A 15,866-nucleotide genomic window follows, 5' to 3' on the forward strand; every position below is an offset into this window, starting at 1 on the left:
TTTCATGGCAGCACACCTGTCCCAACGCCAGTGGGGCCCAACTGCAATTCTTGCCGGTGAGTTTTTAAGGGGCAGGGTGCTTCCTGCCTAGCACAACCCAATCTGGACCTGGGGACGATAGACTACTCCTCCAGACACCCACACGGGTGTGGGTAGGGTGGCACAGTGGTTAGCACTGCTGTCTCACAGTACCAGGGACCCAAGTTTGATTCCCTGCTTGCGTCACTACCTGTGTGGAGTCTGCACATTCTGCCCGTGACTGCGTGGGTTTCCTCTGGGTGCTTCAATTTCCTCCCACAATCTGAAAGACTAGCTGGTTTAGCATTGGCCATGCTAAAAATTGTCCCCCAATGTATCCAAACAGGCACCAGAGTGTGGTGACTTGGGGATTTTCACAGTAACTTCACTGCCGTGTTAATGTAAGCTTGTTTGTGACACCAATAAATAAACTTTAAATGCAAATCTTAGGCTCATTCTTCCCCAGTCATCCTGCCTGTCACCATATCCAAGTCTCAGATTCATTAGGAGCGATTTGTGGGGGGGAGGGATTCCCATTCTAACAGACCCTGCCAAACCTCCACAGGAAGTCACAGATTTTAAGCCTGAAAAGCGTTCAAAATTGAAAATATTCTTAAGTAAAGATTGGAATCTGGTTGTAGTTTTAACTGCAGCATTGAATGAAAAAGCATCAAATACAAATTGACTGGGCTTTAGGAGATTGTATTTATATTGTGCTTTATTGGTTTTCAGTACGCTAGCAGAGTTAATACTGAGTTCTTCATAATTACAGTTTGAATGGTTTTATAACAATAAATAAAGTGAAAACTGGGGAAAAAGTAACACAGAGGAGGCTTGATGCATATTTGAGACCTGCAGCCAACGAAGTTTTTTTTGAAGTGTACCAATGTTTTGTGTAGGAAATGTGGCAGCCAATTTGTGCACAGCAAGCTCCCACAAACAACAATGCAGTCAATTACTAGATCATCTGCTTTTAGTTTAGTGGCTGGCATAGCACAGTGGTTAGCGCTACTGCCTCACAGTGCCAGGGACCTTGGGTTCAATTCCTTGCTTGGGTCATTGTCTGTGTGGAGTTTGCACATTCTGCCCATGTCGCGTGGGTTTCCTCTGGGTGCTCCGGTTTCCTCCCATAGTCTGAAAGATGTGCTGGTTAGGTGCATTGACCTGAACAGGCTCCAGAGTGAGGTGACTAGGGGAATTTCACAATAACTTCATTGCAGTGTAAATGTAAACCTTACTTGTGATTAATAAATAAACTTTAATTTTTAACTTTAACTTTGTTGGTTAAGGAACAAAGCGCACTGGAGAGAAAACCACCCTGCTTTCCTTTAGTTTAATGCTGTGGGATCTTTCCCATCCATCTGAGAGAGCAAATGCTGCCTTGGTTTAATGCTGCATCCTCAAGATGACACCTCTGACAGGGCAGCACCCCCTCAGTACTGTGTCGAGAGTGTTAGCCTGCATTGTGTGCCTGGAGTGGGGTTTGAACCCTAGGAAACACACCTCGGGGGTTACCGACTGCGCTAAGGTTTCCACCTTCACGTTCGAAAAATACACCAACTATTAGTGTCCAGGGAATGGATTTGTACATAGGGTTCACATTTAGTTCACCCGGCAGCCTTTGAAAGAGAAATGAGGAGGGGGGAGGGGAAGGGCTCAGAAGCCCTTTGGAATGTTGTCTAGTTTCCAATCAAATCACTTGAGACATTGAGACAAAGACACACCTTACCTTTCTGGGTAAAGTCTCACAACACCAGGTTAAAGTCCAACAGGTTTATTTGGAATCACGAGCTTTTGGAGCTCTCCCCTCACCTGATGAAGGAGCAGCGCTCCGAAAGCTCGCGACTCCAAATAAACCTGTTTGACTTCTTACTGTGCCCGCTCCATTCCAACGCTGGCATCTCCACATCATTCCTGGGGCAAAGTTGGAGTTAAGCCAACTTGCAACAAGCTTGTCCAACTCTGAGAATTGTTTTTGGCAAAAACAGTTTACTCACATAAAAAGAAAGAGCTTTTAAAAATTGTTATCGAAAAAGAAGGATTTTTTAAAATTTCCACTATCTTGCTTTCCTCATCATAACCGAATCAGCTTCTCCCCTCCCGGCGTCCACCAACATGCCAGGCTGAGGAATGTGGACTGATAGCTCGGACCAATCAAGCGAACTGGACACAGCGATATAAATACAGGCGGCTTAGCTCCGCTGCCCTGCTCAGCACACACAGCTCCAGCAGCCTCAGTGCTCTGCACAACCAGCCAGCTACACCTCACCTTGAAAAGTTCTTACTCTTTATTTCTTTCGCTGGAGAATCAGTACACAAACTCAGTGAGAACAAGCAGGCGAGGCGAGCATGCAGCTGGGGAGAGTTTGTCTACTCCTCGCCCTCCTTGTCTATGAACAGCAACCTGTTTCAGCTGAAGGTAGGAAACTTTAAAATGCAACTTATGAACTGATTTAAGTTTCTCGGAGTTCCTCTGCCCTGATTGGCTCTTTAGGGGGGATCCCAGATATCGTGGACCGATTGCAAGTAACACTTGGGAGGGGGGGGGGGCATCTGATAGTTGTCATTTCATCCTTACATCCCAGATCTGATGTTGCAGTTTCATCAATAATGTTTTCAATGTCTATCAGTGCTGCTTTCTCCCTTCCCTGTCATTCATTCGGCAAGTTCCCTGTCCTGCTGGGATCATATCATTTTCCCTTCGCATCCTGACCGTCAAAACTGACTCAGAAATTCCAGTATTTTCTCTCCTCTGGTGGATGTTTGGAATGGCTTTGGTCTGGTTGTGGAGGAGGTCATTCTCCTGGGAAGAGGTAGACACAAACACTAGGAGGTTTCCCATTCAGTTTCTGGGTTATCTTTGTAAAGAGTGCTACTGGACTCAGTGACCTTGGGCTGGGTGAAGGGAGCTGGGGTGGGGAAATGAGGGGGGGGGGAAACTGGGAATGCCAGTCTGGATTATGTGCTCAAAGCCTCTGGAGTGGGACTTGAACCCCACAACCATTTTGATTCCAAAGCAAAAGCCTTGCCCGCTGAGCCACAAGTTCAAAAATGCCTGTATGTTGAATGAGGACAGGGTTTGACTTTTCCGCATGCTTCTTCCAAAATCAAATAGCTGGGCAGTGCCTGGGACTTAAGGGCACACCAGTGCTTGGGTGAGGTGGCAGCTTCTGCCAGTGCAATCTGCACTGAGCAGGACTTGAGTCTAAACTAATACATGCTGTGTGCACCTTGTGCTACTCTATCCAAGGCTAGGCTGTCCAGGGGCTGGATGAGAGAAAACAAACAGAACTGGACTGACACCAGACAGCGGCAACACCAAAAAATGGACTTGATTGACTGAGCTATAGTAGCGATGATGTGGAGATGCTGGTGTTGGACTGGAGTGGGCACAGTAAAAAGTCTTACAACAGGTTAAAGTCCAACAGGTTTATTTGGAATCACAAGCTTTTGGAGCACTGCTCCTTCTGACTCACCTGATTTATTTGATTCTAAATAAACATATTGGACTTTAACCTGGTGTTGTGAGACTTATTGACTGAGTGAAGAAGACTATTCGAGTTGATCACGATTACAATGGATACGCAAAATGAAAAACTAAGCATGAATGGTGGGACCGCTTACAATTTGGGATTGTGCAACTATTTGAAATACTTTTTGATGTGTCGTCACTTGCAGGGAAACTGCAGGCAATCTGTGCACAGCAGCTCCCACAAACAGCGACTTCATAATGACCAGACCAACTATTTTAGTGGTGTTGATTTAGGGATAAATGTAAGCCGTTACAACAGGGAAATCTCTCCTGCTCTACAAATAGTGCAATGGGATCTTTCTGATCCACCTGAGAGGGCAGACAGGGCCTGCACATCCAACACTGTGGGATAAAGTTTATTTATTAGTCACAAGTAAGGCTTACCTTAACACTGCAATAAAGTTACCATGAAATTCCCCTAGTCGCCAAAGTCTGGCGCCTGCTCAGGTCAATACACCCAACCAGCAAGTCTTTCAGAATATGGGAAGAAACCGGAGCACCCGAAAGAAACATGGAGAACGTGGAAACTGGGAATGCCAGTCTGGATTGTGATCTCAAAGCCTCTGGAGTGGGACTTGAACCCCACAACCATTTTGATTCCAAAGCAAAAGCCTTGCCCGCTGAACCACAGCTGAAATCTGAAGGGAAAGCGGGATGGAAATATTTTGAGGTTCTGCTTTCCACTGTGCAGTGCCAGCCTCTGAACATTTTGATGTAGGCTGGCACAGTGGCACAGTGGTTAGCACTGCGGCCTCACGGCACCAGGGATCCGAGTTTGATTCCTGGCTTGGGTCACTGTTTGTGTGGAGTCTGCACGTTCTCCCCGTGTCTGTGTAGGTTTCCTCCAGGTGCTCCGGTTTCCTCCCACAGTCTGAAAGACATGCTGGTTAGGTGCATTAACCTGAACAGATGCCAGAGTGTGGCAACTGGAGGATTTTTCACAGTAACTTCATTGCAGTGTTAATGTAAGCCTACCTGTGACACTAATAAATAAACTTTTAAACATTAAACTTTTTATTGGTTCAAATTTCCTGAAATAGATGCAAGAAAACAATTCTTTATTTATTAGAGTCCCTTTTTGCCCACTGTGTGTTTCCAGCTTTTCCTAATCTTAATTATTTACTTATTAGTCACAAATAGGCTAACATTAACACTGCAATGAAGTTACTGTGAAAATCCCCTAGTTGCCTCACTCTGGCGTCTGTTCGGGTACGAGAATTTAGCATGGCCAACGCACCACGCAGACACGGGGAGAACGTTCAGACTCTGCACAGACCATGACCCAAGATGGGAATTGAACCTAACTCTCTGGCGCTAAGAAGCAGCAGTGCTAACCACTGTGCCACCATGCCACCCTAGTGAAGAACGAACAGCAATTTACAATTCCATAGCACCTCCAGACCCATTGAAGCTTTTTCACAGCCAATTTGCAAAGTGCAGTCAGTCACTGTTGAAAAGTTAAGAAATGCAGTGGTTAACTTGTGCACAGCAAGATCCCACATGAGCTAGTGATCAGATCATTCAGAACGAATGTGGATTAGTAACCATTCGGAGCTCTGAGTATGCTACTGTTGTCAAGGATCCCTGAACATTCAAAAGATTTGTGTTCAGGAAGGGTGACTTTGCACAGTAATTCTCAACCATTTTTGACATCGTTTTGAGGTTAATCTTCACGTGTGACAACTACAATCTTAAATGGTTCATGTTTAAAATGGGCAGTCGGTCACATCAATCAAACAGTGACAACTATTGGTGTTCATTTCAAATTTCAGCTCTGTTTATTTTGACAGACAGTGTTGTAAAGTATTAATGTTACTCAGTAATTCACAGCCGATTTACGTAAAAGCCAAAGTAAGAATCTCTGGCATAATCTTACCGCCCGTTCACGCCATGCTCCCACTGCAGAGAAGTCAGAGAATTTGACAACTGTTACTGTGGCGGGATAGGAAAATCTGGCAGGAGTGAAGGGTGGTTAGATTCCGGTTCTCCTTTAATTACAACTACTCTTCAAAATGCCTTAATTGGCTGAAAAATACTTTGTGACATCTTATGGTCATGAAAAAATGCTATGTTAATGCAAATCTTTCTCCTTTTTGCCTTGCTTATGTGTTGAAGCCTGGTCTGTCCTGAGAGGAGAAACTAAGTTGGTTAGGATTATATTCACTGGAGTTTAGAAGAATGAGAGGGGACCTCGTAAAAACTTATAAAATTCTAACAGGATTAGACTGGGCAGATTCAGAAAGAATGCTCCCGATAGTGGGGGGTCCAGAACTTGGGGTCATAGTTTGAGGACAAGGGCTAAACTTTTTAGAACTGAGATGAGGAGAAATTTCTTCATCCAGTGCGTTGAGTCTGTGGAATTCACTACCATAGAAAGTAGTTGAGGCCAAAACATTGTGTGATTTCAAGAAGAAATTAGATATAGCTTTTGTGCTAAAGGGACCAAGGGATATGGTGGGGAAGAAGGGATCAGAATATTCATTTTAATGATAAGCCATGATCAAAATAAATGGCAATGCAGGCTCAAAGGGCCAAATGGCCTATTCCTGTGTTTTGTTTCTATGTTTCTATCTGCTCTGAATATGTTTGTATGGACCACTGGCTGCTGTTCAAAAACAGCTACAGGTCAGAGTGAAGCTGGTAGCAAGTAGGCAAAAGATCACTTACAGAGAAGAAATATACAGTGAAGTGGTGTGACCATGTTATCCCAGTGTATACAAGTTAATCACGCTTGCAGGAGCACAATTCATTCTTAAGTGACAGGGGCAGGGGTAGGGCACTGTATGTTTTTTTTAAATGGTTTTTGTATTCTCTTGAAGTTTCTGGAATCCTGAGGAAGATCATTCCTCCGAGGCAGAAGTGAGGACAGGTAGGAGATGGCTCGCAGCATTGGAGAAGAGATGGTTAATCCCAGGGTTTGGTCATCTGCTTGGGCACATCTTTAGATGGTGAATTGGAATCTTTTACCTCCACCGTCCCCCTCTCACCCAACTTCAATCATAGAATCTACAGTGCAGAAGGAGGCCATTTGGCCCATCAAGTCTGCACCGATAATAATCAGACACAGGTCCTATCCCTGCAATCCCACATATCTACCCTCCTAGCTCCCCTAACAATAAGAGGCAATTTAGCATGGCCAATCAACCTAGCCCGCACATCTTTGGAGTGTGGGAGGAAACCAGAGCACCCAGAGGAAACCCCATGCAGACACGGGGAGAATGTGCAGACTCCACACAGATAAGGACCCAAGCCAGGAATCAAACCCAGGTTCCTGGTGCTGTGAGGTGGCAGTGCTAACCACTGTGTCACTGTGCCGCCCTTAGAGATGACAAACCTCCTTTGAAATGAAATTGCAGGAGAGGAGGAATTAAAAATCTGGGATTGTGATTCTCATACTCCAATCAGTTCACCAATAGGGGAGGAAAACTACTGCCCATATCCAGTAAGATCCTATAAGTGGTTCCAGTCCAAGACTCTCATGGTTGACTCTTATCTAGTCTCTGGAGGAGGCCTAGCAAGTCCCCAGTTTCAAAATATTGCAACAAAGACTTGTAGAGAGAGGTTTCAAGGAAGCCTCTTGTTGGGAAATGGCTGAAGCATTGCTAGCCAGAGGACAGAGGTTGAAGATGATTGAAGAACCAGAGGCAACATGAGGGGAAAACCTAGAATAACAATTGAATAACAGAATTATTACAGTGTAGAAGGAGTTCATTCAGCCCATCATTTCTGCACCAGCTCTCCAAATGTGTAATGTCTTAGTGTTGTTTTCCTGCTTTCTCACTGTAATCCTGCATATTCATCCTTTTAAAATAATAATCTAATTCCTGTTTTGAATGTTTCCATTGAATCTGCCTCCATCGCACTGAGTCCAGTCCAGGCCCTAGCCATTCACGGTACAAAGAACTTTTCTTGCAAATCACTTTGCTTCTTTTACCAATTACTTTCAATCTGTGCCCTCTTGTCCTTGGTCATTTCACCAGTGGGAAGAGTTTCTCCCTATTTAGTTTGCCCAGACCCTTCATAATTCTGAATGCCTCTACTAAATCTCTTCTCTGCCTTCTTTACATCAAGGAAAACAGTCCAAGCTTCTCCAATATATCTTTATAATTGAAGTTCTTCATTCCAGGAATCATTTTTGTGCATCTTTTCTACACTCCCTCCACTGCCTTTACATCCTTCCTCAAGTGCAGTGCTCAGAGCTGTACACAAAACTCCAGCTGAGGCCAGACCAGTCTCTTATACAATTTCAACATGACCTCCTTACTCAAGTACTCTATACCCCATTAATGAACTTTGGAGACTCTGTTTCATTAACCCTTCTCTTAACTAGTCCTGCCATTTTCAATGGGTTATGCACTTATTTGCCCAGCTCCCCCTGCTCCAGTGTCCTCTCTAGTTGTACCCTTTACTTCATATTGTCTTCCCACGTCCTTCTCTCAAATTTTTCCACTTTGAATTTCAATTGCCACTTATCTGCCCATTCCACTGTCCTTTTAAAGTTCTGCAATATCCTCCTTGCAGCTTACAATACTTCCCGAGTTTCACATCATTGGAAAGTTTAACATTGTGTGCAGTGCACCAATCTCTAGGTCATTAATATATATTAGGGAGAAGGGTCCCAGCACTGACCCCTGGAGAACTCCATTACAAACCAGCCTGAAAACATCCATTAACTACTTCTTTCTGTATCCTATTACTGAATTAACTTTGTGCCCATGTTGCTACTGTCCCTTTAATTCCGTGAACTATAAATTTGTTGATGAGTCTGTGTGGCATTGCATCAAGTGCCTCTTGGAAGTCCATGTACACTACATCAACTGCATTGCCCCCATCAACATCCCTGTTACCTCATCAACAAACTGCAGCCAGTTAGTTGAACCAGATTTGCCTTTAAGCCATGTTGGCTTTCCTCAATTAACCCTCATTTGTCCATGTGACTATTAATTTTGTCCTGAGTTATTGCTTAAGGTTTTCTCACCACTGAAGTCTAACAGACCGGCCTGCAGTTGCCAGGCTTATGGGCAGCACAGTAGTTAGCATTGCTGCTTCACAGTGCTAGGGACCTGGGATCGATTCCCAACTTGGGTCACTGTCTGTGTGGTGTTTGCACGTTCTCCCTGTGTCTGCGTGGGTTTCCTCCAGGTGCCCTGGTTTCCTTAGCTGCATTGGCCCGAACAGGTGCTGGAATGTGGCAACTAGGCAAATTTCATAGTAACTTCATTGCAGTGTTAATGTAAACCTTATTTGTGACTAATAAATACATTTTACTTTATCTTTACACCCTTTTTTGAACAAGTGGGTAACACGTGCAATTCTCCAGTCCCCTGGCATCACTCCTGAGTCTAAGGAAGACTGCAACATTATAGTCAGTGCCGCCACAATTTCACTCTCCTGTTCCTCTGTATCCTTGGAAATTGGTTTGGATTTGGAATACACTGGCAGATGAGGTGGAGGATACAGAGTCAATAATAACCTTCAATGAAAGGAATTAGATAAATATTTAAGAGAAAACCAGATTGCAAGAATATAGGGAAGTGATACAAATGGATTTGATCTTGTTTTTAAAAGCTAATACAGATTTGGTGGGCCAAATGGCCTCCCACTGTGCTGTACTATCCTAAGATTCTATGAACTGTGAGCTTTGTGAGGGGCTCCCACATCCTGAGAGTTAATAATCAAAAAATGGTTCAATCCACAGATTAATGATTGAGATGTTCTGATTGTTACTGTGAACTCAAGGTCATTTCTCATGGTAAAAATATCTAATCATCCAATTCAGGTTAAGTAATGCAACAAAATATCATCAGATCATTTGAAACAAATACAGTGGCACAGTGGTCAGCACGGCTGCCTCACAGTGGCGGGGACCTGGGTTCGATTCCTGCCTTGGGTCACTGTCTGTGTGGAGTTTGTACATTCTCCTCGTGTCTGCGTGGGTTTCCTCTGGGTGCTTTAGTTCCTCCAAAGTTCTGAAAGATGTGCTGGTTAGGTACATTGCCCCGAATGGGCGATCAACTAGGGGAATTTCACAGTAAATTAATTGCAGTGTTAATGTAAGCCTGACTTGAGATACTAATAACTAAACTTTAAATGACTTTGATTTAAGAAGAGTAAATGAAGTTCCTGGAGTGGTAGAAAAAACTGGGGTCATTCTCCTTGGGGCAGAGAAGGCTGAAGGGGGATTTAATAGGGTGTCAAAATCAGAAGGGTCTTAACCAGTGGACACGAGATTTAGAGTGATTGGTAAAAGAAACAGAGGGAATTTGAAGAGTTTTTTCACCCAGTGAGTTGTTTTGATATGGTACCTGCTGCCTGAAAGGGTGATCAAAACGGATTCAATTGTAACTTTCCAAAAGTAACTGAATAAATATTTGAAGTGGAAATTGAGCAGGGAAAATGGAACTAATTGGAAGACTTTCTAAGAGATGACACACAATGAAACTCAAGACCTCTTTCTATACTATTAAGATTCCATGGGCAGGATTTTGGAGCCTCGCTTGGCCTGAGAATCCTGCTTGGTGAATGGACCTTCCCATTATCCGCCACTCGCCCACTCCGATTCCCATGGTGGGCGGGACAGAAGAACTCTGGTATATGATTCTATTCATTCTGACTTGTACCAGAATTATTACCAACTCACTGGCTTTAAATAGTTCCTGTCCATAAATATGTCTCTTCTCAATTGTTAACTGTTTTGCCTTGCAGCTGCACAGTATCAATGTAACAACAGGGCTATAAAATTGCAGCAGGTAGAGCACAGGGTTAGATACAGAGTAAAGCTCCCTCTACACTGTCCCCATCAAACACTCCCAGGATTGATACAGCACGGGGTTAGATACAGAGTAAAGCTCCCTTTATACTGCCCCATCAAACACTCCCAGGACAGGTACAGAACAGGATTAGATACAGAATAAAGCTCCCTCCACATTGTTTCTGTGTGTGTACCTCCTTGAGAATTTAAAAGTTTCTCTTTCATATTTCAGTTGAATTCAGAGAATATTTTAAGGCAACCAGCTTGGTAAATGTGCAGAGGTCACAAAAACCAACTGCTGCTGACATTACAAACATCTCTTTGCAGTTTGGACAAGGCAGTTGATTGGATGATCTGTTGCATCGTTGATCTTATATCTTAATCAGTTCTTTCCATCCACAGTTTCCACAACTGCTGAAAAGAACGAGTCCGGAATCCAGAAATGGAAACAGGTTCGGAGGAATCGGAAACTAGATTACAGTGGGACACGGCATCTGAATCCAGGTAAAGGGAACACAATGAGGGCCCTTCTTACCTTCTGTAACTGGCATCCTGCCTGATTAACCATGGGACTCCTCACCTGCCAAAACCAACAGAGTTACATTCCGAATGCTGGCAGGAGTGGAACACAAATTTAATCATTGGCTTTAACTTAGCATAAATCAAAATACTGCAGATGCAAAATATCTGAAATTGAGACAGAAAATGCTGGAAAGACTCAGCATCCAGAGAGGATTAACCTTTCTAGTCCCAGAACTTGTCAGAACTGAACTGTCAGGAATGTAATGCAGCTTTTCGTCAGGGGAAAGGCAAAGGACAAAAGGACATAAGGGAAGAGTGGAGAGATTAATCTTAATATCTTCACAGAGCTCATCAAACACTCCCAGGACAGGTGCAGCACGGGATTAGATACAGAGTAAAGTTCCCTCTAGACTGTCCCCCCATCAAACACTCCCAGGACAGGTGCAGCACGGGATTAGATACAGAGTAAAGCTCCCTCTAGACTGTCCCCATCAAACACTCCCAGGATAGGTACAGCATGGGGTCAGATACAGAATGAAGCTCCCTCTAGACTGTCCCCATCAAACACTCCCAGGACAGGAACAGCACAGGGTTAGATACAGAGTAAAGCTCCCTCTACACTGTCCCCATCAAACACTCCCAGGACAGGAACAGCACAGGGTTAGATACAGAGTAAAGCTCCCTCTACACTGTCCCCATCAAACACTCCCAGGACAGGTACAGCACTGGTTGAATTTAGTTACATTGTCAGCAAGCAGAAGGACATTCAAAGTGATTTGATGATTTCTCCCCCATCCATCTCCTACCAGAATTGCTCATTTAGTATTTAAATGTCAGGTGAAGATTGTCTGAGATTCCTCAGACAGTTGAATAGCTGGTCAATAATCACTTTGTGTTTAATACAAGTCCCGGCTGGGAGTCTGTGACTTCAATGGTAGTCATGATGTAGAGATGCCGGTGTTGGATTGGGGTAAACACAGTAAGAAGTCTCACAACACCAGGTTTAAGTCCAACCAGTTTATTTGATAGTAATCCCACAAGCTTCCGGAAATGGTGTTCCTTTGTCAGGTGGGTGAAAGGTGGGGACAGTGTAGAGGGAGCTTTACTCTGTATCTAACCCCGTGCTGTACCTGCCATGGGAATGTTTGATGGGGGTAGTGAAGAGGTAGTTTTACCTTGTATCTAACCTTGTGCTGTATCTGTCCTCAGCATGTTTGATGGGGACAGTGCAGAGGAAGCTTTACTCTGTATCTAACTCTATGCTGTCCTTATCCTGGGAGTATTTGATGGGAACAGTCTAGAGGGAACTTTATTCTGTATCTAACCTTGTGCTGTACCTATCCTGGGAGTGTTTGATGGGGATAGTGTAGAGGGAGCTTTACTCTGTATCTAACCCTATGCAGTCCTTATCCTGGGAGTGTTTGATGGGGACAGTCTAGAGGGAGCTTTACTCTGTATCTAACCCCTTGCTGTACCTGCCCTGGGACTGTTTGATAGGGACAGTATAGAAGGAGCTTTGCTCTGTATCCAATCCCATGCTGTCTCTGTCCTGGAGTATCAGGTGGAGACAGTTATAGGGAGCTTTACTCTGTATCTAATCTGCTGTTTTATCTGTCCTGGGGGTGTCTGATGGGGACAGTGTTGTGGAAGCTTTGCTGTGAATCTAACCCCGTGCTGATCCTGTCCTGGAGTTTTTGATTGGGACAGTGTAGAGGGAGCTTTATCTGTTTGAAAAAAAGGATGACATGGCCAAGTTGGGCCAAAGGGCCTGTTTCTGTGCTGTAAACCTCTATGACTCTATGTATCTAACCTGTCCCATGAGCATTTTATGAATTCCTGATAGTGAAGATATTAAGATTGTCCACAAAAGATTTTCCTAACTTTCATGAAATTAAAATTCACAAAGTATTTTTAAAAAGATCTAACCACTTTGTAACTTGTTTCCCTTTGAGAAATTTGTCACTAATCTGTGTGTCTCTTTGCAGTCCTTACCCAACCCGTCCCTTCACCTTTAATGCTCTGTCTCCTGCCCCAAATATTGTTGCCAGTCCCTTGGCCTTAATTAACTCCCTTTCTGCTTCAAAAGTCTCCCCTAGCCTGAGCTCTCACTCACCTTAGTTTCTTCTCTCATTCCTGTCCAATGTCTGTCCCCTTTCTAGAGGATTCTTTGTGGTGTTGTTTTGCATCTTGCATTATTTTTTGGAATATGTTCAGTACAGAATGTTTTTCTGTAGGCAAATGTTGCACACAGCATACCCCACATCTGTTTCTAGGGGTGTTGACCGGGAAAGGCTTTTAGCCAGAACACAGTGGAGAAGTCCCTATAGTTCTTCAGCCTATAGTGTAGTATTCACTTAGAACACCAGAGGGAGCTTCAGTTTAATTTCTCATCCAAAACAGCGCCTCTGGCAGTGCAGCATTCCCTTGGTACTGCGCTTGTCTTGTTGGCCTAGATTATGGGGCTTGAGTCTCTGGAATGGGATGTGAATCCACCAACTTCGGACTCAGTGGCTGGAGTGATAACCACTAAGAGAATCAGATGTATGTTTGACACAATTTAGTCAATTGTTTGATGTTGAGTCAATTGGGGCTCTGTTGATAATAGGCACAGTGGTTAGCAGTGCTGCCTCACTGTGCCAAGGACCCGGGTTCGATTCCTGATTTGGGTCACTGTCTTGCAGAGTCGGCATGTTCTCCCCATGCCTGCAAGGGTTTCCTCCAGGTGCTCCAGTTTCCTCCCACAATCCAAAAGGTGTGCACGTTAGGATGGACTGACCATGCTAAATTCTCCCTCACAGGTGCCGAAGTGTGGCGTCTAAAGGACTTGCACAATAACTTCATTGCAGCGTTAATGTAAACCTATTTGTCACACTAATAAATAAACCTTAAATTTTCCCATCTACGTCAGAAAATCTTGGGTTGAGGTCTCATTCCAGAAACACAAAGATAAAAGTCAAGGTGAAGGCTCCAGTGCAGATCTGAGGGGAGTGCTGCACTGCTGGAGGTGCTGTCTCTTTGATGAGAGGTTAAACTGAGGTCCTGTCAGGTGGGTGTAAAAGACCCTACAAAACCATTTTGAAGAGGAACAGGGGAGTTCTCTCCGTCCTGGACAACATTTATCCTTCAACCAACATCACAAAAACGGGCTGTAAGGTCATTATCACCCTGCTATCTGTGGGAGTTTGCCATGTGCAAATTGGTTGCCATATTTCCCAGAACAGTGCGCACACTACAGAGTAATCCATTGGCTGTGAAGTGTTTTGAGACATCTGGTTTTAATGATTGGCATCTTTTACTTTGGCAGAGGTGACAGAATGGACCTCCTGGTTCAACATTGACCACCCTGGAGGAAACGGAGACTTTGAACGGTTGGAAGCCATCCGCTTCTACTACCGGGAGCGGGTGTGCGCACGGCCGACATCCATTGAGGCACGTACGACGGAATGGGTGAAAGCCGACCAAACCGGGGAGGTCGTCCATTACAGTCCAAACAAGGGCTTCTGGTGCATCAACAAGGAACAGCCAAAGGGCAGGACTTGCTCCAATTACCACATCCGGTTCCAATGCCCTGTAGGTATGTGGGACCTCTCCTGATCTGGGTGCTCTCACCAACATCCCTTGCTCCTTTCTCTCCCTTCCCTTTATCTGCCGGGCAGCTGATTGCAAATTCCCAGCTCCTTCCTGAGGGGAAATTCTTTTTTTTAAAAAAAAAGATACTTTTTCTTTCATGATTCGCAAATGCTGTGCTGGAACCAATTGATTGAAAGAAGGATATATTTTGCATAGATGACACTTCGAGCTGGGCAGGGATTTGGTGGGGGGAGTGGTGGAGGTGACATGATGGATGTTGTATTTTGATATATCTCTAGTTTCTATGTGTCTAACAGGTTTTACTTACACTGTCCACTTCTACGTTCTACCTTTGACTGTCTGTTTAGTGTTGAGTCCTAGTCTTACTCAATCAAGTGTAGTGAGCATGGATGGTAGACAGACTCTTGTAATCAAACACAGAGACATTGACCACTACAATGGGGACACACAGCTCCGTGTATGAATATGTGTGTGTTTATCTTGCTGTATCTTTGTGAATTCCATTCTCAGTTCAAGCCTATTGGTCAGACTGGTCAGAGTGGAGCTCGTGTTCCATGACCACTTGCGGTGGAGCGGGTATCCAAGCTCGACAACGCACCTGCACCAACAACATGCGCTTCCGCTTTAACGTGTCTCCCAGATGCAAGGGGAAGGCCATCGAGCGACGTGGGTGTAGCATTCCTCCCTGCCAGGGTAAGACTCGACGGGCTGAATGGCTTCTTTCTATGGCATAATGACTTGGTGGAGCCTTGATCTTTCTTTCGACGCCTCCTTAAAAATAATCTCTTCAACTAAACGTTTGGTCACCGTAGCTCAGTATCAGATTTTGTTTGATGATTTCCCCCCTGTGGAATGCCTTGACATATTTTCCTGAGTTGAAGATGCTAAACAAATGCAAGTTGCTGTTGTTGTTGTTGTTGTAGGTGCTCCTTGTCCCCTGGTGTTTTCTGTTGTACAGCCTGCTGTTTTAAAATAACTTACTCATTCCGTTTTCACCCTACCTCCCCAACACCTGATTTTCAAGAGGCTCAATGGACAGAGTGGGGGCCCTGGAGTGAGTGTTCTGTCACGTGTGGGAACGGTCACATTCTGCGCCGCCGGAACTGCATCCGGACCCCGGAAAGGCAAACCTGTGTCGGACGGCCAGTTGAAGTCCAAAAGTGTATCAAGGCATCTTGTACAGGTAAAGGACTTTCTCAGGATGAGTTAGAGGGTGGTCTGCCTCGATCTGTTTCAGAAGTGATGCTTTCCTTCCAGCTGCCCCCAAATCATTTTATAGTCAATCCAAAGCACTTTACGAAGTATAGTCACAGCCATAATGTAGGAAAGACAGCAGCAAATGAGTGCACAGCAAGGTCCCACAATTAGCAATGAGATAATGAACCGATAATTCTGAAGAGTGCAGATTATTATTTGCCCGACGCGATCTGCGTGTAATGAGGGATAAATAAT

The 15,866-nt window shown here is 44.4% G+C and overlaps 1 protein-coding gene across 1 annotated transcript in view; it reads left to right on the plus strand.

The window, feature by feature from the left end:
• Positions 1-2,242: 2,242 nt before the first annotated feature.
• The window catches only part of cilp2 (cartilage intermediate layer protein 2), a 42,178-nt gene continuing 28,554 nt past the window's right edge, over positions 2,243-15,866 (plus strand). The window contains exons 1-5 of the mRNA XM_080212694.1: positions 2,243-2,437; positions 10,704-10,805; positions 14,128-14,397; positions 14,925-15,107; positions 15,439-15,597. Coding sequence (XP_080068820.1) covers positions 2,368-2,437; positions 10,704-10,805; positions 14,128-14,397; positions 14,925-15,107; positions 15,439-15,597 — 784 coding nt within the window. The 5' untranslated portion in view covers positions 2,243-2,367. The remainder of the gene's footprint in view (positions 2,438-10,703; positions 10,806-14,127; positions 14,398-14,924; positions 15,108-15,438; positions 15,598-15,866) is intronic.

The sequence above is a fragment of the Carcharhinus amblyrhynchos genome, chromosome 26 (genome assembly GCF_965287045.1).
Source record: "Carcharhinus amblyrhynchos chromosome 26, sCarAmb.v2.hapA, whole genome shotgun sequence".
Classification (NCBI taxonomy): Eukaryota; Metazoa; Chordata; class Chondrichthyes; order Carcharhiniformes; family Carcharhinidae; genus Carcharhinus; species Carcharhinus amblyrhynchos.